The 21,492-nt window shown below is 43.3% G+C and overlaps 2 protein-coding genes across 8 annotated transcripts; both read right to left on the bottom strand.

Annotated features, from left to right (window-relative positions):
• Positions 1–113: 113 nt before the first annotated feature.
• nipsnap1 (nipsnap homolog 1 (C. elegans)) lies at positions 114–7,922 on the bottom strand. The gene is made up of 10 exons (XM_035639689.2): positions 7,773–7,922; positions 4,908–5,035; positions 4,181–4,226; positions 3,593–3,687; positions 3,202–3,272; positions 2,938–3,078; positions 2,705–2,736; positions 2,207–2,301; positions 1,460–1,543; positions 114–819 (listed from the first exon to the last, which is right to left on the bottom strand). The coding sequence occupies exons 1-10, from the start codon at positions 7,850–7,852 to the stop codon at positions 755–757; spliced, it is 837 nt and encodes a 278-aa protein (XP_035495582.1). The 5' UTR covers positions 7,853–7,922; the 3' UTR covers positions 114–754.
• A 532-nt stretch (positions 7,923–8,454) lies between these two features.
• lrrc74b (leucine rich repeat containing 74B) lies at positions 8,455–21,371 on the bottom strand. 7 transcript variants are annotated; one of them, XM_047329227.1, is made up of 11 exons: positions 21,211–21,371; positions 19,527–19,608; positions 18,954–19,128; positions 18,212–18,354; positions 15,971–16,103; positions 14,573–14,779; positions 12,237–12,346; positions 11,051–11,166; positions 10,652–10,730; positions 9,627–9,722; positions 8,455–9,509 (listed from the first exon to the last, which is right to left on the bottom strand). In XM_047329227.1, the coding sequence occupies exons 2-11, from the start codon at positions 19,566–19,568 to the stop codon at positions 9,396–9,398; spliced, it is 1,215 nt and encodes a 404-aa protein (XP_047185183.1). In that variant the 5' UTR covers positions 19,569–19,608; positions 21,211–21,371; the 3' UTR covers positions 8,455–9,395. The 7 variants fall into 7 exon arrangements, with proteins under 7 accessions (XP_047185183.1, XP_047185180.1, XP_047185179.1 ...); XM_047329224.1 differs by having other exon boundaries at positions 19,527–19,611; positions 21,211–21,370; XM_047329223.1 differs by lacking the exon at positions 21,211–21,371 and adding an exon at positions 20,547–20,661.
• Between the last annotated feature and the right edge of the window lie 121 nt (positions 21,372–21,492).

The raw sequence follows: 21,492 nt of genomic DNA, 5'->3' as shown, positions 1-21,492 counted from the left end.
AAAATAAAATAAATAAATGAATAAAATAAAACGACACTGTTGGGTCTTGGCAGAGGTATGAGTTCTACTGAATTACATCCTGTGCCTCATTTTACAACACACACACTTCCATCTATTATCCGTCAACTTTTATTTTGAAAAGACTGGACATTAAATTCTTCAAAGTAAACATGTGCCCCTAGTAGGTCCCTCACACATCTTACTGTAAATATTAAATCAGTGAAATGATCGGGTATTTATAATTATGGAGGTAGTCGTCTAAGCTTCGTCTGATTGAACGTGCGATTTACCTTCACAGTGGCGAAAAGTCGCTGAGATCTCATTGGCTACAGTCATAAAAAATGCTGAGATTATTCCTTCATGATGAAAACAAAAAGCAGCATCTCACTCTTCATAATCTTAATGTGAATCACACTCACTTGTGCAATACTACATATGCAAAATAATTTTGTATTGCATCGACTTAGTTTTCTCATTCCTCATTCCACATATTTGACCCAAACTAAAGTTCAGGATTCTCAAAATAAATTCGCACCAACACTGTGTCATTACGAGTGACTGGTTCAAATGTCGAATCAAAAAGTGTGTTTTTGGTTGTTGTTGACATACTTGGTCGTAACAGAGATCGTCCAGCAGATGAAAAAGGAAACACACAATCAGTATAGGAACCAGATTCCTTTCACGTCGCTCCGGCGGCAGGTGAATGAGTTGTGTGTTCGTTCGGTTTTGTTTCACAGATTCAGTCGTCTCCTTCTCATTGTAATGGTGAATTCTTGGTGGGAATCATTATTCTGGACTCCATGCTTCTGATCAAAGGCACTGAGGGACAGACACGAAGAAAAAGGTGTTACCATCAAAGTCTTCTTCGATGTAGGGATGCACCGATACCACATTTTTTCAGACCAAGTACAAGTACATACATTTAGCTACTTACCGATACCGAGTACCAATATGAGTACTTGCCCCTGCTTGAAAAGAAGAAATATACCTTTGTGGAGTCACAGCTCTTAATGTGCTGTATAGCTTGTGCTGGTAGCATGAAATATTATGATCATCAGTGCCAGCTTTTTGTTTTTGTAGTTTAGGCACACTATGTTGCCATCGTGGAATTTGGTGCTGTAGTATCGGAAAAGTTTTATATTTTTTATAGTTTTATACAGTATCGACGTCCCTACTTTGATAAAAAATGGAAGTTTCCATCTAAACAAACAAAAAAAACTTGCAAAGAAATAAATGACTTCCTGCCCTATCAAAAAGTGAGGTATGTATATTTATTGCACAGTGAAGAAAGCTCCTTCCCAATAAACTAATGTATGCAAGTCCGACACAATTTTTGTGTTGCTGCTGAGAGAAATGTTAAATTCAAAGTAGCACAGAGCAGCTTTGACTAAGTGCTAGATTGTTTTGTTTTTTTACTTGGGAGTGTTTATGAGTGGAGTAGAGGGGCTTCTCTCCTAACCTGTGTAATACACATTCACGTCCCACCCCTCCTTCAGCCAGGCAGAGTTCCTCGTCTCCTCCCGGGACTGGAGGCTTTCATAAGCTGTATAAAAAATAAAATAAAAAAAAACAGTACATCACATTACGTGTAGATACATTTTAAAAGGTCTAATAAAACACTCATCACGCATCACTGTTGTTGTAGGCTCAGCTGTAAGTCTAACAACTACACTATTAACCCTTTTTTACTAACTTATAAAATTGTGGTAAATATGAGCACGTTTCTACGCTCACTCTGCCTTTCTCCCTCTAGTGGTTAAGTTAGACACCTTGTGATATACTCAACATAATACAACAGATATACACTGTATTATTATCAAGGCTTGATAAGGACATGACTAACATTTTCTAGGTTGTATATTACTTAACAAAGAGTGGCCTCATGTAAACTTAGATATGAGGGAAAAAATACTTTTATTTTATTTTACGTGATATTCTTAAGAGAGGTGGGATACAATATGTAAAAGCAAGGGACGATAATGTGCTGTGCTATGATCATGTGCTGATATTGATTATGTTTTTATGTTTTTTTTAGGTTCCTTTGTGTGTTTTTCGTTTTCTTTCTTGTTTGACAAACATTGGTTTGTATTGTTTGTATAAAAGTGTTTGTTGATGCTTCATGTGTCTGACTACACATAAATTCTCATAAAAACTTAAATGACAAAAATCGGTCTCAAAACAATATGCACAATATGTATATTCTCACCCCACAGGTGATGAACGACGTACAGGTCACCGATCTGTGAGAAGAACCCGCCCACCGCCTCGCTGTTGTCCTGCCGGTATTTGATGGCCCTCGCCCTGTTGTGAAATAAATGTTAGTTTCATAACTGCAACAACTCTAACATTTCGATGCTTACATTTATGGGGAAAAAAAGTTCAGGTAACATTATAGATTTAATTAGAGCCCCTATAATAATCGGCCGATATGAGAAAAATGTCCACAGGCGTTCACATTTTACAAATAAATTATGTTTATTTTTGTAATTCAAGTTCTATATATTTGCTTGTATTTGTGTTTTCTTTTTATTTATAGTCATTAATAATAAAGTGTATGGTTGAAAAAAAAAAATCCATATCGGTCGGGCTTTAGTTTTAAATTCTTTTATTTTTTTAATTTAAATTTTATTCAATTTATTTACTTTTAAAAAGTTTTGATTCACATTAGCTTGTTAAGTAAAAAAGTACACTTATGAAGCCTTACCAGTGATTTCCCCATTCGATCATGGTTCCTGGCTGAAACACATGTGAGGCGTTTAAACATTAACATGGTTTTAAACTCAAATATGTTCAGACATAGTTCATCATCTTTCGGGGAAGTTCACCATTAAATTAAAATGCAAGAATTGCTAACAAAAAAAATAAAGAAAACATCTGCTCTGCTCAAAGAAATGTAAGTAAGGCAATTTTTTTAAATGTGTAACATAGGTCGATCACCTTGAGGTGATAAGTGCGCATCTCGTAGATGTTTGGTCCTTGTCTGGGAAGAGGTTCGTTCCAAAAGCTGAACTCCAGCAGGAGCTGGTTTCGCCTCGAAATCAACATCTTCGCCCTCTCTCTCCGAAACGCTAAATACTCCTGAAGAGAGATTCAAGATGTTTTCAATGAAACAAAGCAATAAACAAAGTGACAGTGCTTTTTTCACCGTTTTCAGTTTCCTACTGTGTAACAAAAGGGAAACAACGCTTTTTGCAAGCAAACCTGGTTTTTGTTCAACTTCTCCAGACACTCAGTCAAGGCCGGGAAGCCTCCTTTGTATCGCCACAGGTGCACTGCAGACAAAACGGACAGCAGATGTCACTGTAGCGCTGTGGTGGGGGACCGATGCCTGATGCCACCCACACAAACACCAGAGAGACCAGTACCTCCGTTTAATGTGCGGTAACTTTGCTCTGCACAGTCACTGAATGCACTTCGGCGAATGTGACACACTGTGAGCCTTCATGTGTAGAAGGAGAGGTCATCTGGTTGTGTCCGTACATATTTTATGTGATAAATACAGATAGGTAATGTGGGGGGGAAGAGTGACTGATCAATAGGAGATGAAACTTTCTGTCATGTTTTCTGTTTTTACCGTCACACTGCTGCTTACCAGCTTGATCCTGTTCTCCGTACCAGGTGTTCCAGCTCCCGACCACCTCACACGGGTAGTCCGGGTCCTGATGGAGTCTGTTTTGCACCTCGGCCCTAAAGAGGACAGGTCAGCATAAAATAAATAAAAACAAAACTCACACACACACATAATAATCACACCGATTCTCTGTAAATGTGGGCTCGGGTATGATATGTCACACTGTCATCGCCACGACGACCGACTAGAGGGCACTCGACGAGCATCAAATCTACAATTATCCAAATTGTGACTCCCCACCCAAAGACGTTATTTCCTAATTTCCTCAATTTTATGCTAAATTAATCTTATGATTCCACGAGAATCCAATTAAGATGGAATAAAGGACTCTTCAGGCTTCTTTTTGTTGATGGAACTTGCATCTTGCAGCTGGTCCTTGGATAAAAAAAATCTAGAAACTTGTCTGTACACTTGATCATGAAAATATGGCGTATAAATTAGATTTTCTTTTTCAATACACAGCTGACAGGAACCCGATGATTGAAGCAAAAATACTGAAAACGATTTGGTGTGCAGAGAATTTTTTATAAAAGGAGTGAACGCACTTACTCTAGACTGTTGTATGCTTCCAGGCACTCTGGTTTGACATTGTGAACTAAAAAAAAAAAGAGTGGTGGAGAGAGAGACATATCAGAAATGGTTGTGTGTTTCTTTTCTTTTTTAAATTCAAGCAACAATCAAATACTTCAACAAAGTAATTTCACAGTCCAATTCAGCAAAGTCTTGTTCTATATACAAAAAACGATATCGCCTTCAGTGGGTTATAGGCTACGACAGATGGAGAGAGTTCAAATTGAAATCCCTACATGGTGCGATGATGTGTACGCCGCGAGGAGGATCAAAGCTTGGCGAGAATGATGGATTTCTCCACGGGTGACGGACGCGGTTATCATCAGCACAGACTCAAGAGAGAAACAAAACCAAATTGTTTTGATGTCGCCCACAAAAAAGCCCTGCAGACTTGATACATCATTACTTGTAAAAGTAGAACCTGTTGCAACTGACACGAGACGCATGCAAATAACTTGTTACATCTCATTTTTCCTTTTCAGTTGTCTCTGGGGTCACCGAGGCCAGTGTGGAGCGAATTTAATCAACGTGATTTATTTCTGACGTTTTCCGCAGAGAGAGAGAGAGAGAGAGATGGATGTTAGACGGTTGAGATTGGAAGCAGAGTCCATTTCATTACAGTGCGTTGCTTGCAACTGTATCAGATTCACTATGTGCAACCTCGCGCTCGAAAAAGAAAACAAAAAAAGGTCTCCTCGCGCCTTACATTGAATTTTGTACAGGTTGCTGGTCTCCTTCTTCGACAGCAGGTTGGAGTGGGCATCCTTCCTGGCGTCCACTTTGTGCACGAACAAGGAGTCGAACCAGCCTCTGTCGCTGCTCTTCGAAACCCTCCTACACAGAAGATGAAAGAAAGATTCACAAAAGGCTCAGAGGCAACAACATGAGCACATTTGAGAACTTGACGATAGAAAAAAAAAGAAGGAATAACTTGAAGATGTGAATGACATATGGGCTCAGAGATAGTCATGCTCGTATGATTTGATATTAAAAAACATGCATTACTGTGTGAGCGAGTGGGCTGAAGCTTTTTCACCCACTCGGGTGTGAATGACAGGGGAATATCTTCCTCTTTATCAACTTCTGTAACGATCAAAGATGCTGCTATCGCTACGTGAACATGACGAGTGTCTGAAAAGTCATAGAGCAGAGAAATAAGACTTCCCTGTACGGTAGTTTCTTTTCCACAGAAAGCAAACTGAAGAGGACTATGATAGTGGCATTAAAGCAAACAGGATCTATTCTGACCAGTTGCGCCAGTTTATTATGATTTAATTATAGCTCAAAATCACCAAAAAGTGCCCCAAAATACTAAAGGCATTTCACTAAGTTACATATAATTAGAGCCCGACCGATATATTGGTTGGCCGATAATATCGGCCCATATATAACCCTATCACAGACATATCGGCATCAGCGCTTATGTTTACCGATATTAAATCTTTTATTGTACAGTATAAACAATGCAGAAAAAAAATTGCATTTATGTTTAGATTTTACCGTAAAATAAATTAGGTTTTACCCTTCTTTTATTCAAGTTCTATATATTTGGTTGTATTTGTGTTTTTTATTTGTATTTATAGTACTTACTTATGAACTGAAATATCAAGCCTCAATTACATTTCCTTGTCATGAAGGTTTGATAACGACATCTTAGGAATCATTGACAGATTAATATATATAGATATATATCTATCTATAGATATGTAGCGGTATCGGTACCGATATGTATCGGTGTCAGAAAATCTTGTACTGCCCATTATTGATATTGGTCCCCCAAGAATCCACTTGTGGTCGGGCTCTACATATCATTAGTCTTTTTAAAATGAGAGGGTAAACTTGGAAAAATAAATGAACACTGCGCTCCTCAGGTAGAGACATAAAAACTTAAAATCTTTTTTTATGAAACCATGAAGAGAAAATTGCCAACTGCTTCAGTGGCCACACAAAATCTGCCCATTCCAACATCAAGCATTGAACAGAGCCCCCACACTCAGCCGGACACCGAACCCAAGGACTTGAAACTGACCGAGTCAACATTAACCTCAATTTTTCCAGGGCGGAGGAGAAGAAGGAAAACAGTTGGTAATGTGGCCCACTTATGGATTAGGGAGCTACAGTTTGTGCATATGGTTTACTCACATATGGAGGACTTTTCAAGGCCGTCGTGTTAATTCACAAATGCCTCCTCCTCCTCCCCTATAAGCTTTCTTATATTTGGTTATTCCCAACAATCCGCAGACTTTCAAGGTCAGTGGGACGCGTCTCTTTTAATAACCTCATGGGCCAATAGCTTTAATTTGGGGAGCTATAATTAGAGATACATTTCCCATGGCACCTCACCCTAAAAAAAGAAAAACTTTTTTTTTTTTTAAATCAGGAAACACACTGAACACTGTGCAGCTGCATTTTGTGCATCTCTGCAGAACAAAGTTCAGATTTCCTGTAAATGATTTAGAGCTGCTTTTGTGTTTACAACACGGTGTAACACACACACACACACACACACACACACATGCACGCACGCACACACAGAAAGACAGAAAGACACACACACGCACAAAAACACACACACACACACACACACACAGAAAGACACAGACAAACACACACACACACAAGCACACACACAGACACACATACATACATACATACACACATACATATACACACACACACACACAGACAGACAGACACACAAACACAGAAAGACACACATAGAAAGACACACACGCACACACACACACGTACGCACACACACACACACGCAGGCACACACACACACACACACACACACACACAGAAAGACACAGAAGGCAAACACACACACACACACACACATACAAGCACACACACACACACACATACATACATACATACACACACACACACAGATAGACAGACAGACACACAAACACAGAAAGACACACATAGAAAGACACGCACACGCACACACACGCACGCACGCACGCACGCACACACACACACACACACACACACACACACAGAAAGACACAGACAGACAAACACACACACACACACACATACATACATACATACATACATACACACACACACAGACAGACAGACGGACACACACACACACACATACATACATACATACATACATACATACATACACACACACACACAGACAGACAGACAGACAGACAGACGGACACACACACACATACATACACACACACACAGACAGACGGACACACACACACACATACATACATACATACATACATACATACATACATACATACATACACACACACACACACACACACACAGACAGACAGAAAGAGAGACGGACACACACACACACACACATACATACACACATACATACACACACAAAGACACAGACACAGACAGACACACACATAGAAAGACACACACAGAAAGACACACAGACAGAAAGACACACACACACACACACACACACACAAACATGACAGATCTAATGTTGGAGCCACTGACTCGACGACACTTCCGTGTTGTCATGGACACAGTCACTGCGCCGCGACAGGCGCGTGAGCCTCATAAAGAAAGCCTCGACTACCTGACGGTGTGCTGCAGGTGGACGGCGCTCCTGTACAACATCGCTCCTCTGCGCCACACAGACGTGGCCGCGGCCGCCATGTTCCGCGGTGAAGGAGAGAACAACAGCAGAGAACTTCTCGTGACACGTCAACACGCGGGTCGGGTTAATGTTTACCTGCGTGCCCGCGGCTGGGTCGCGTGACGAGCGGATGTGGCCGAAGGCGTTGTCCCGCCTGCCTTTGAAAACACACGTGACTTGAGTGACGCACTCACGCAGGGCGCAGCGCGCACAATCGATCACAGAGCAGTTGATGGGCGTGGTCTCGCTTTTTAAAAAAAAGAAAAAGAAATGTTGATCCTTTACTATAACCTTCATTGTCTTCTTCGCATAAGGTACTGTTGAATGGATTTCAATGGTCGCTTTATTGTATTTTTCTTTATGTTATCATAATTTTATATCTTTCTCTTATTGTTGAATAAATATATACTATGTATGGATATATTGTTATCATCATTACTACAACAACTAGTACTACTGCTACTACTATTACTACTACTACTAATAATACTAATGATGATGATAATGATGATGATAATAATAATAATAATAATAATGTAATTTAATTATTTGAAAAATGAATGACACAAAGCTAAGATAACTGTAGCCTATTCAACATGAGAAGAACGAGAAGATTTTTTTTTGACTTTTTACGCAACTTTATTTTAGGAACATATTTTAAAAATCCTTCAATAAAACAATTTCAAAATAAGCTAATGAAAACAAACACCAACCAAACAAAAACCTGTTTCATTCACACTCACATCCACTGTAATTATGCTACCCCTCTGCTAAAAGTTTAGCACTAGAGATCCGTCCACCCCCAGTGAGAAGAAGAAGAAGAAGAAGAAGAAGGAGGAGGAGGAGAAACAGGAGAAAAAGAATTTCAGCTATCACTCTTAGCTAAAATACTTGTAACCTATACAAAATTTTATTAGAATTCATTTGTAGACTTAAAGATAAAATACTACATAACCAGAGATACATTAATTATAGTTTTTGCAGCTGCACCAGTTGCATAACCATTGTTTGTTGGTTTTAAATAATTTCTCTGCAAAGAAGAACAACATTTCCCTCTGGAAATCCTTCCCTTTAAACCACGTAGTTACACAAAATATAAAACTTACAACATTGCATATAAAGACAGTATTAAAGGTTGGTGTCTAGCCACTTCCTCCACTGCATTTGAAGATAATAAAATGGACTATATGATAAAGTTGAACAGACCATATGTATATTTGGTATTATCATAATATAGAATATAATGGTGTGTGCGTGTGTGTGTGTGCGCGTGTGAGTGTGTGGGAGGAATACATCGCTGCTGCTTACTGTATCTAACAGTTTGGTGTTGTCTTGCCGCAGCAAACAGGTCTCTTATCTAAGAGTGGCTCTTTCTTTCAAAGCTGCTTTCTCTGTTAAACTAGTCGTGCAGCACTTAAATCCCTTTTGTGCAGCCCACTTTCGGATCGTTTCATACACAACGCGGTGCTCTCTGATCCTCTCCATCATTCTACCCACTGACATTATATAACATTAAATCAGGTAGCATCACTCGGATAGATTGAATTGGACAGATCCACCGAACTAAGGGAAAGCTTTTAATGTGCCAAATCTGCCCCCGTGATGCACCGTCAGCGCACTGTGTATTCCTTTCACCCTTGCGTGCAAGTCTTCGAAATCCTGGGACACTGGGATTCCCTAGAAAGAGTATAATGTACAGGGAAGCAAGTAAATTAGTCTGTCTCCTGCAAAAAAAAGGGGGGAGAACATTTGCAGAGATATTTATAGAGGTTTAATGCGGCGCGTGGGACTTACAGAAAAGTCTAAATCTTCAATGGCTGAATCTGGGTTATCCCGGATAGACTTGAGGATGCCATAGCACCCAGCATTCTGGATGGGGTTCCTAGAAATCTGGCCAAGCGAAACATGTAAGAAATGACAACAATGCACCAGATAAAGAGGTTATTTACTTTGACTTTGGTAAATCAGGTAAGGAAATATGTTGCTGATGACAATATGATACAATATGACATTGTAAAAACAGAAGCCCATTCCTTGCGCTCAAAATCTCAAAAATAATCATCTGGGCCTATTTGACGTAACTGTAATAAAAAGAACTTTCCTTTCCTCTAGTAGAGAGTTAGATAAGAAAATAACACAACTCTCATATCTGTGCCATAGTAAAAAAAGATGGACGACACATCTCTACTTCCTCCGGAAATGGGCGCTGCCATCTTGTGCCTGTGACATTATTTGGAGCCAGAGTCTGTGCCAATGCACTCGCCAGACCTCGGACGTCAATCGTGACATTTTGGCCCGTTTTCGTGGCATTAAATAAGTTTAATTAAAGCCAAAACTTGACAGAATATTGCTCTCTTGAACATTAGAGCTATTTAAAATGACATAAAACATCTGAGTTAAAATATTATTTGACGTATCTTGGTCCTTGTCCCATTTGCCGACACGGAAGAGCCTTTACTACTGCCTGCCACCAGGGGGCGATACAGGTGATTTGGCTTCACCTTTGAGGAGCTGTCATGTCGTCCATCTTTATGTGCTGTCTACGATCTGTGCAGAACTATGGAAATTGGAACCAGGACTCGGACTTAGCTTAGCATAAAGACTGGATGTGAACGTCGACCTCTGAAGTTAAGAGCCCTCTCGGTTAATTTTTTGTTTTTGTTTTTTTGATTCAGTTGAGATGAGCCGGCGAGAAACTCCAAAGTACAGTGATCCATTTATTTATCCCATCTTATCCACCGATGCCCCCCCCCCCCCCCCCCCCCCCCCCCCCCCCCCTTGCTTCTGAAGCTAGAACCAATCTCTTTTCAACAGCTTACGTTCAGGGATTTGATTGTCCTGTTTACTTTGAGGCCCGTGGCGAAGTGGATGGCTCCCTCGGTGTGTATCAGGTTGTTACTGTGGCGACGAAAAACAAATGCAGAAAACAAAACAATGGAAAGAATAAAAGGTGTGCTGGAGTGTGAGGGATGCAATCCCAAAGTGTTATTTTTTGTTATCTAAAGAGCACAAATGTGAGGGAATTTGTGAGGATATAGCTTCATTTTGTGGTTTATGGTTGCAAATCTCAATGATTTAAGATTCATTGAGTCTCTCATGAAGGATATTTATTGTTAGTTTTGCCTTACAGTTAATACCAAACGAGGTAAATCATGTCATTTGCCCCCTTTTCACTCTAGTCACCGTACAATAATCAGATTATCATCAGATCCTCATACCTCACATTCAACTCCTCCAAAACGTAGTTGTCTTTCAGAGCCTGCCCCAAAGCGGCGGCGGCTTCTTTGCCGAAGCCATTCGATGACAGATCCACAGATTTGAGGAACATGTTTGCCTAAAAGCACAGAGAAGAATCAGGGTTTTTATGTGCGTTGTTTTTTTTTGGCGACGGGAGATGTTTGCCACTTGCTTTTCCAAACGCAGTAACGATTAAGACTCGAACAAGTTCTCTGACAAGATTAGGCGAAGAGCAAAGACGCACCAGCATTTAAAGTGATTGAGCAGTGTACATCCCGAAGCAATGAGCCTCTCAGGACCCGAATCAATCAAACCTGTCAGTGCAGCTTAGTGATCAGCGTCCCCTTGACCAACTTGGTCATTAAGATATGGAAAGGAGAAGAAAAAGGATGCGGCACTTTCCCGCCTTTCCTGTCGTGAGAGGCTCGATGAGCACAAGACCAGGGGCCAGGTTATCATAGAGCTTCCTCTATTAGTGACTATCGGCCTGCACTACTGCATCATATCACTAAACTCAATGTGAACGTTCTGTTTAGGAAACGGCACTGGGAGAAGATTTCTTTGCCTCGACGGCCGGAAGTTTGTGGACACGCCTGTCTAGCCACTTTTACGTCCTCTCCTTCATGGTATCATGACCCCCTAGTTCCAACTGAAATCTTAACTTTAAAAATAGCAGACCTCCGTCTTTACGGTAACCGTTTCCTTCCATGTTTCGACATGTGCATCATCATCATCATCATCATCATCATCATCAGTCAGGTCCCTAAAGAAATTGTTTCCTGAGTTTTGCGCGAAATGATTAGTTGGGTATAGCTGCGACCTCAACAGCCAGCGGGGCCTCATCGCCCACCATCAGTGTTGGTCCTCAGTTATTCTATGGAGTCCAAAATTTATTAGGTGTTTAATTTTTGTTTTGATACGAGTGGAGACTGTTTTAGTCAAGATGTTTTAGAGATGTTCAAGAATCACATACGGGTAAAATGTTTGACAAATTCACTTTCAAGAAGTGCAATTATGTGTTTGTGATTCTGATACTGCCCATCTAAAAGAAGAAAAGAGTAGTGTCCCGCTGTAACCCCTTCACCGTATTGTCTCTACATGGTCTTTTTGTCCTGCACGAGCTCAACCGATACTGCCTTTCACACGTCGATTCCAAGTTGGAGTTACCGCGAGGCCATTGGCCAGCATCACAGCTCCTCTCCCTCGGATGGAGTTCCAGGCCAGACTCAGTGACCTCAACCTCGTGTTCTCCGACAGAGAGTATCCGAGGATATGGCCTGAAGATTCGGGGGGAAAGAAATGTAAAAGATTTTAATGGCAGTATCACACAGAAAAAAGGCTCAATCAAAGAAAAGTTTTCGATCATTGAATTTTGATCATTTATATACATTTATATAAAAAAAACAAGAATGTCTGATTTACTTAAATGAATCACTGTTATATTAAAGGTCAACTAATTATTGTCATCTTTTCCGAGGCTGCAGCACAGGGGGGTGGGGGGATATTTTACATTTTCTAGTGGTAAAGCATCAGGTAAAGAAGCACTCGTGTTAAAATCACTCGCTCCAAACACCCACTTGCGTGCGCTTTGGGAGCCATTTATCATTTCATTACAGTATATTCCCTGGGATTGTGTGATTCATGGCGAGAAAAAAAAAGAAAGAAAAGAAAGCACTCGTGAGTGAGGACAGCAAGAGGCAGAGCTCCCAGAGAGAAGGATTCCCATCATCATCATCACCCAGCCCATCGCAGGGATAAGACTGTACACGGCCGCTCGGTGGTGTAATCACAGAGAAAGACTCCGCAATGCGCTTGGCTGAAAAAGGGGACAACATCACACCGTGAATGTCGGAGTGTTTTCTGAGAGGTACACTTTCGCTCAGGGACCTTGCGTATGGAAGAGTGCACTCAGAACGCGTTTGATATTTCAGCGGCGGGAGAATGCAGAATTTTAATATGTGGGGATGAACATAACAGCCGCACGCACGGCAAATTAGACATGGCGACGGTGTCCCCTTTACCACGGAGAGATTCATTTTCAATTAACTACATCAGGTGCTTCGCGAATCCCCCCCGCTCTGCCCATTCTTCCACAAGGTGCCTGTCATCCACATGATAATGGTGGAGGTGTTAATGACGGCGAAATGCTCTTGACCTTTGAATGCCACAGTCTGTCGCCGCCTGCTGTCCTGCGACTGCTCGGAGATAAGGCGACGTAACTACGGCAAACTCTGACTGCTTTTATGAGATGGTTTTCCACAAAGAAATATGTGTCTCTCATAATGGTACCATACCGGCCATTGCATACAGCCATGATGTTAAATGAATCGGCACATTTCACAGTACACAGACAGACAGACGGGAGTTTTCATCGTTTTGGTTTTTCAGGTATTCACGTTAGTCATGTCAATTAAAAGATTGTGCTAATCTGAGTTTTACAGAATTTGTTGAATCATCAGTAGATTGACTCTGAAATTACTTTGAGTTTGATGAAAATAATTTATCCACAGAATAACTTAAGCTATATGGTCAGAGGTATGTGAACTTCTTTATTGCTGTGTGCAATACTGTCCGCTTATTTTTGTTCTGGTGCAGGTTTTTCTTTTTTAAAGCCCCAGTGTGTAATTCCTGTAATCTTCTGGCGGCATCTGGTGGTAAAGTTGCAAAGCGCAACAAACTGAGCACCCGACAGGGGACACTTTATGGTGGCGCACCGTTGATTCCATTTCCGGTGTCCGGCAGCGCTGAAAAATTCAGCGCGGACGCGACGTATTCTGTTTTGTGCGACAACCGTATTCAACAGGACGTAGCAAACATGGCGACTCACACGGAGGTCGGCTCCACCTCATGTTGCTATATTTAACTCATTCAGAGTTGACGGAAAAGCATCGGTTCTTTGATGCAGGTGATTATACATAATTGAACACGTAGTTATGGACAGTATATTCAATTTCTGTGAATAAGTTCTTCTAAATATTACACACTGTAGCTTTAAGGTTTGAGTTCTAGGTGCTTGAAAAGAAAATTGGAGGGAAGCCTTACGGCTGCAGCATGCAATGATATTTTAGACACATGTGTGCCTCCCGTTCGGACCCCCGGACCTTTCAACACCTTTGGGATGACCTGGATTGCAGACTGCGAGTCAGACCTTATCGCCCGATATTATGGACATGGATGTTACCAATGCAAATCCCTGCAGCTGGTTCCAAAAAGGTGGTGGAATGTTGAAACCAGAAGCGTGGAGGTCGTTTAAACAGCAAGTTAATCCCGTTGGCGTTGGAATAAGACGTTCAACAGTCACATCTGGGTGCAACGTTCGAGTGTCGACAAGATTTGTTGTCCCTTGCCATATATCTTTAGCTGCGGACTATCCGCAGCTGCCAAAGGTATATATACTGTATATCGAGTGTAAATCTTAAATATCTAACGTGAGCCACGGGTGGTGTTTAATTGAGGCTTAAATGTGGGACCTTTACTGTGTAGAACTAATTGCGGCGCCGTACCTGACCGCTCGCCCAGAGCATTGCGACTGAGGTCGAGGTGCAGCAGCTCGGAGTTGACGACGAGGGCTTGGCCGAGCGGTTTGGCGGCGACGTTGGTGAAACCGTTTTCCGACAGATTGAGGCTCTTCAAGTAGCCTGTCTCCTCGAGCATCCCACCGAAGGCACTGGCCCCGTGGTCCCCAAGGTTGTTGTTGGACACGTCCACCTCTGGGAATGACACAACAAATATACACAGGTCAAATATATTATCAAAAGAAGAGGAATTGAGTCATTAAAAGAGTCACACAATGTTTTATAGAACCGTGAGTCTGTGGAGAAAGTGTGCTCACTTCCTTTATTCCGGTGGCACACGTTTGCTGGCCTCTACTGCTATAGAGAGTGTCAGAGACATCCAAAATATATTCCCGTCCGTCTCTCCAATTTTTAAAGTTCAGCCTTCATCAAAAGGCTCTGGATCTTGCTACACATAATTCACACCCGTCGTGTTGTGAGGAAATGCCCTCGGGGAGGAAGTAGAGCCAAGTCCATTTTAAAGTCGGAAGCAGTTCAAAAGATGTTCCACTCTTAATGGCAAACCTTTGGAATTTCTAAGGTCAAACCCGCCATTTTTTTTTGCAGCCACACAACGGGAGCATGGCTCCCCGGCCACGTTACAGTCTGTCGGTCGTTCCAGCACTTTTGTCCAGATTGAAACACCTCTACAGCTATTGGACTGGATTGGTACGAAATCCATAACGCCACCAGCGGGCTGGTGTTTCTGGCTGTTGTTGAAATTACTTTGTTATAGCTGCATTGTTTCCGAATGACGAGTGTCCCTCCAGCGACACCATGAAGTTGACGTTGGTTCCTTTGAATGAAATGTTGCTATTTGAGTACTGAGTTGTTTGCAGGCATGAAAAATGTCCCGTCTCGACTCTGCGGCCATTTTTCACAACTGCGGGAACATTTCTACGGAAAAACGCCTGGGCGGAGCGCCCACCCGCCGGCGGCGACTCTTCCGAATACTTTCCTGCGGGAAAAATTCGCGGACGCCCGCCTTCTCACGTACAAGACCCTCCGGAAAAGTTGCGGGAAAAAAGGTTCAGACGTCGGCGCGTGTCTGAGAGCAGCTTTGGATGGACGGACTACCTTTTTTTTGGCGTGTTTCTCCATTTACAAAATGCCTGCATGACTCACAGGAGTGACATCCACTTATAGCTCCCTGAACTGCGCATATGACTGACGTTCAACCAAAAAAAAAAGATCAGATGTGAAATCATGTGCAGTGGCGTATAATTGAGGTAAGAGCAGCTTATGGGAGTGGGAGGCCGCGCGGCACTTTTGTCAGAGAGAGGTGAGCGGGAAAAAAAAAATATGTGTGCATGCGTGAGCGCCCGGTTAAAAAAAACAAAACCCCACCTGCGATGTAAATATTTTCCGTCAACATCTTGGCTATGGCCGCTCCGCCCAGTCCTTCCATCGCATTATCTCGCAGGTTCAGTCTCAGTATTGAAGTGTTGGTTGCCAGGGGAACCGCCAGCGCTCTGGTGCCCTGCGAATACACAAGCAAACCCTTTTTCTCCTCAAAGTGAAATTCGCAGCGGTGCACTTTTTTATCATCCGCATTTTCTCGTTTGAAAAAGAAGATGCGCCGATGCAGGTGGGCAGAGCGAGAAAGACAGAGACAGCGACAGCGAGGGAGAGAGAGAGAGAGAGAGAGAGAGAGAGAGAGGAGCATTAAAGCTTGCTTGAGACAAATGAAGCAGACGGGCGCTTGTGCGGAGGCGGGGGTCAGAAAATGAAGCTCGCTGGAATTGAAAATTATGGTTTCCAGCATGGCTGATGAGAAAGTTGAGTGCATGAGCCCTCGTGTTAACTTGATCTTTAAAAAAAAGGAAAAGAAGACGAGAGCGGAGATCTCAGCTCCCATCTGAAGATAATGAGTATCTTCCCGGAAGATCTGAGAAGCCTTAATGTGCAATGCATTTGAATAAATAACATTTTGCGGGGCTTTTTTTTTTTTTTTGAATCTCCTTCAGCTCTCTCTCTCTCTCTCTCTCTCTCTTCTGACACCTGAAGACTTATTTAAAATCCAATTTAATCTCTCTCATGTGATGTCGCCTCGGCAAACGGCTTGTCGAGGAATGGATTTACTCTTACAACTTCGTCTGTGGACCAGTGGAAGCCTGTAACAATGCCAGAGTGTGTTGATGATGGATCAATAGGCAATGCAATTTTCACACGCGCACATGGATGGAGTTTGGTCTGTCTCTTTGTACAACTGCACATATCTGTGTATACTACGGATTATAAGAGAACGAAAAACCATATAGACACAATTATCTGATGGTCATCACAACCAGCTATAAATGGCACATTGACGCAGGTTAAAAGGTGAAAAGGATTCGCGGCCATTAGGGACCAAGAAAAACCAACGTCGTCCCTTTGAAGAGGCGAAGGACTCCCCACTTGAATGATGAGATCTATATAATGGGCTTGACTTATGCAAAATCATTTTTTAAAGTGCAGGCGCAGAGATATGTACATGCATGATCTATTTCCCGGGAAAAAAGAGGGGGGGGGTGAGAACTCCTTGAAGCGCAGCTGCGCCCGCACTCCACGCAGTAGCGCTGGCCGGACAACAGCGCCGGAGTCTAACCCTATTGAACGCATTCAGCGTTTTTCGCACACGTATAAACATGCGTTGCCCTTTTTCCGGAAGAAGGCAGGTTTAACTCAAGCGCTGTTTGCTCTCCCCAGGTGAAACCCATCTGATAAGGGAGAACTACAGAATAATCGACGACATGACACCAAAAGTGAGGGCAAATTATCTGGATCGCCCCCTGGTGGCTGGCGTCAGTATAGGTCATCAGATACATTTTTCCCAAAGAGGGTTTCTGTCATGTTAGGTGGTTTTTTATCACAGTTATGCATGTTCAAGTGTTTATTTGACTGACACGTTTGGTTGTGATTAGTTATTTCATTCTATAAATATGGATTAAAAAAGTAAAGATTGACCGTTGAGACCGTCGTCAATGCTTTCGTCGCAGACTGAAAACTCACCTGTTCAGACTGCACCTTACTCCCTGAATGTATTATATCAAACACACAAAAAAATTATGAATGTTCATGTACTTATTAATTCTTGCACGTTGAGTAATATCTTCACAATTGAATGCACTTATTGTAAGTCGCTTTGGACAAAAGCGTCTGCTAAATGAATGTAATGTAAATGTAATGTTGCGATTGGTCAAGCACGTGCTTGAAAAGACGCGGCTCCAAACAACGATCGCATCTGCGCAGACCCTGGCTCATTGCCCACGTAGAAGATATGTTGGCATCATTTTTTTTTTACAATGGGAGTAAATGGAGATGCGGCATCCATCTTTATATGCAAGGCTGCTTACACATCATTAATAAATCTTCATGCTGTAAACAGATCGTTCCAGAAAAAAAATCATCATTCACTTGGATTCGCGTTTCTCTTCACAATCACCTTTTTGCTCAGTCATTTCAAAATATCAAAATATTAAATAATATACTGCATTTGAAATTCTACGAAGCATTACAGATGACTTTCTCTCCAGCAAAAACAAAAAAAATACACGAGCTTCACCCAATACTAACCCCCCCCCCCCCTGATCTATGATTAAAGTATACCTGAGGCCCGAGCCCACGGTGCATCATGTTCAGCTCGGCATCTTTCATGTGCCGCAGGTAGTGAGAGGCGGGCACCACGTGCAACGCCTCGCACGCCTTCAGGTAGCTCGTCTTCTCCGGGGACTCGAGCGCCACCTCCTCGTCTGCAACACAAACGGAAGATAATAGCCGTGCGGAGTTGTTCGCCATCAATACCTCTTTGAAAAAGGGGGGGGGGGGGGGGGGGGAGGACCATCTGAGTGTGATATTGAAAACCACATACCTCGCCCTGCTCATTCACACCAGACGGTTTTCACTTCTGTTTAAAAGGAGGAGCCCGACACAAAGACATTGGTGAGATGAATTCATTAAGATGCAGAGCAGGGCCTCTCCTACACACTCGCCCGCCCACACGTGTGGAGGAGTTCTTTTTCTGCTTTGCTTTTTCAAAAAGTCATTTAGAGATCGAGAGGATGGAGAGGCAGCAGGGAAAAGACGAACAGATTGGGGGCCGCGTCTTCATCAACGCACGTTCCCATCGCGACCATTTGATTTGGGGCCATCGTGAGATATTATTCCAAAGAGAAAGGAACAGGATGAAATTTGCTCATTTCACACTCACATAGTCAAAGTGCGGGAGCATCACACCCTTTATCACAAAGCGTAACAACTCACCCGCCAAATTGATCTCCCCTTTTCCTATCCCCCCCCCCCCCCCCAAAAAAAATCAACTTTCTCTATATCTCCGAGCAAAACCCAATACCTTCCAAATCCGTGTCGTAGTACTCGTCAGAGTTCACACTCTCTTCTCCTCCCCGCTCGTCCTCCTCCTCCTCCTCTTCACCCTCGCCCTCACCTCCGTCTGGAGCGCTCCCATCGAGGCCGGGGGGTCGGCCGTCCGGCCCACGCACGTCCACCTCTGTCAAGCTCGCTCTTTGCTGGAATGGCGGAATTAGAGAACATCGCGACTCGTGAGAAAACGGGGCCGGCAGCCCTGAGCGGGGACATTTGATGGATTTGCTAAAAATCCGACAGAATGAAAATGATGCCTGCGCTGTAGAGAATGTGGATGGAACTGTTTTAACCGTGTCTCTCCTTCTAGTCTCTGTAACTTGGACCTTCTGGCATTTCTTCCCATCTCCCTTTAACCTCTTGGACCAGAATCAGTTGGGTTTTTTTTGTCTCAGTCAGCGGTGTCACACATTATTCCCAGGACTAAACGGACTACTCAGAAATAGTAAAATGCCTTCACCTGCCCGGCCGCTCACACACTTCCCCCGCTCAGGACAGAGTTTACCAGACTTGGCTCGCCTGGTGCTTTTTCCGAGCTTCCTACCTCTTCCAGCTGCAGCATCTCACTTTCTACTTCCTGCGTCATCGTCCTCCAGCACAGAAGGCATCAGCGTCCCCTCGGCCAACTTCTTCATACATACAGCAAAAAGTGACATTATTAATACTGAGAAACATCTAAATTTGTCTTCCTTTACGCAGAAATTGGGCTTTATTTTTGTCTGTTTTACACGGTGGTCCCGAGGGGGGTCATCCCTATGTTCCCTCATCCCTTCGTCCCTCAACCCTATGTTCCCTCCTCATCCCTATGTTCCCTCATCCCTATGTTCCCTCAACCATATGTTCCCTCAGCCCTGTGTTCCCTCAACCATATGTTCCCTCAGCCATATGTTCCCTCAGCCCTGTGTTCCCTCAACCCTACATTCCCTCCTCATCCCTATGTTCCCTCAACCCTATGTTCCCTCAACCATATGTTCCCTCAACCCTACATTCCCTCCTCATCCCTATGTTCCCTCAACCCTATGTTCCCTCAACCATATGTTCCCTCAACCCTATATTCCCTCCTCATCCCTATGTTCCCTCAACCCTATATTCCCTCCTCATCCCTATGTTCCCTCAACCCTATGTTCCCCCATTCCCTCCTCATCCCTATATTCCCTCACCTCTATGTTCCCTCACCTCTATGTTCCCTCACCTCTATGTTCCCTCGACCCTACTTTCCTCAGCCCTATGTCCCCTCACCTCTATGTTCCCTCATCCCTATATTCCCTCAGCCCTATGTTCCCTCATCCCTCCTTATCCCTATATTCCCCCATTCCCTCCTCATCCCTATGTCCCTCACCTCTATGTTCCCTCACCTCTATGTTCCCTCACCTCTATGTCCCCTCAACCCTACTTTCCTCAGCCCTATGTTCCCTTATTTCTATTTAATTTCCCCTGCATCAAAATTAGGCCCTATGTTAGGGTCAGGCTGAGGGAACACAGGGTTAAGGGAACATAGACACGCTCCCCCCCCCCCGAAGCCTGTACTACGAAGCAGGATTTACGGTTATCGAGGTAACTTCACGTTTAACTCTTTTTCTCCCATCCGACGACGCTGTCGCGGCGTTACCGGGCAGGGGGTAAATCACCATGGTAACCTCGTGCCGAGCGGCTAACCCGCTCTGGAGGAGGTGAAGTTAAGAGATAAAGAGATCAAAGCCGGTCACCGGTCCGACTGCTGGCCAATCGGATCCCTGGAGAACCAGCCTCATCGTTCTACGGGATCCTGGCTGGGACAAAAGAGAGTTTCAGAGCAACGTGACGAATAATAAAGCGCAGCAGGTATCGAACTCAAACGGTGACCGCCCACTGTTTAAACGGTTCCGGTTTCCGTAAGTGGACTGTCAGATTCACTCACCCCATTGGCGTTTCATAAAATCCTCCCATATAAAGAGTTTTAAGCCTGGATCCAAGCCAAATAAACCACGAGATTAATCGCTACCATAAAACATTTTTTATTCGGAGCAAAAAGCAAAGGTACAAGACTGAACATACTGATTTTGAGAGTCAAGGAACTACTCCTCATTTAAATGCTTTTTCACGAAATCAAAGATACTACAATTGGAAGGTCACGTCGTTGCCCGCCAACTTTTTGAATTTCAGGACGCGTGACAATACGTATACGCGTAGGCGGCGAACCAATGAAAGACCTCGCTCTTATCGTGTTGTGTGGCGGCTCCTGAACTTACCCCCATGAGCCAGTAACCTCGCTTCGTAGTGCAGGCCTCCGTTGGTGAACCTGCTCGTGCTTGGAGTGAAATCACTGCTCTGCATTTGACCAACAGCAAGTGTTCACGCAGCCCATGGGAGGGGTCAAATTCTCCGGGGGGCGAATCGGAAAGAGGCCCCCGCCTCACTGCCGGAGCCGCCTCTCGCCAATCAGGAGCTCCCCCTCGTGCCACGGTTGGAGCGACTTGTTTTGTTGACAGGTTGCCGTGGCGCTGGGGAGGCGTTCGAGTGCCAACTCTCTG

The sequence above is a fragment of the Scophthalmus maximus genome, chromosome 19, assembly GCF_022379125.1.
Source record: "Scophthalmus maximus strain ysfricsl-2021 chromosome 19, ASM2237912v1, whole genome shotgun sequence".
Classification (NCBI taxonomy): Eukaryota; Metazoa; Chordata; class Actinopteri; order Pleuronectiformes; family Scophthalmidae; genus Scophthalmus; species Scophthalmus maximus.
This window is presented reverse-complemented; position numbering and strand designations above follow the sequence as displayed.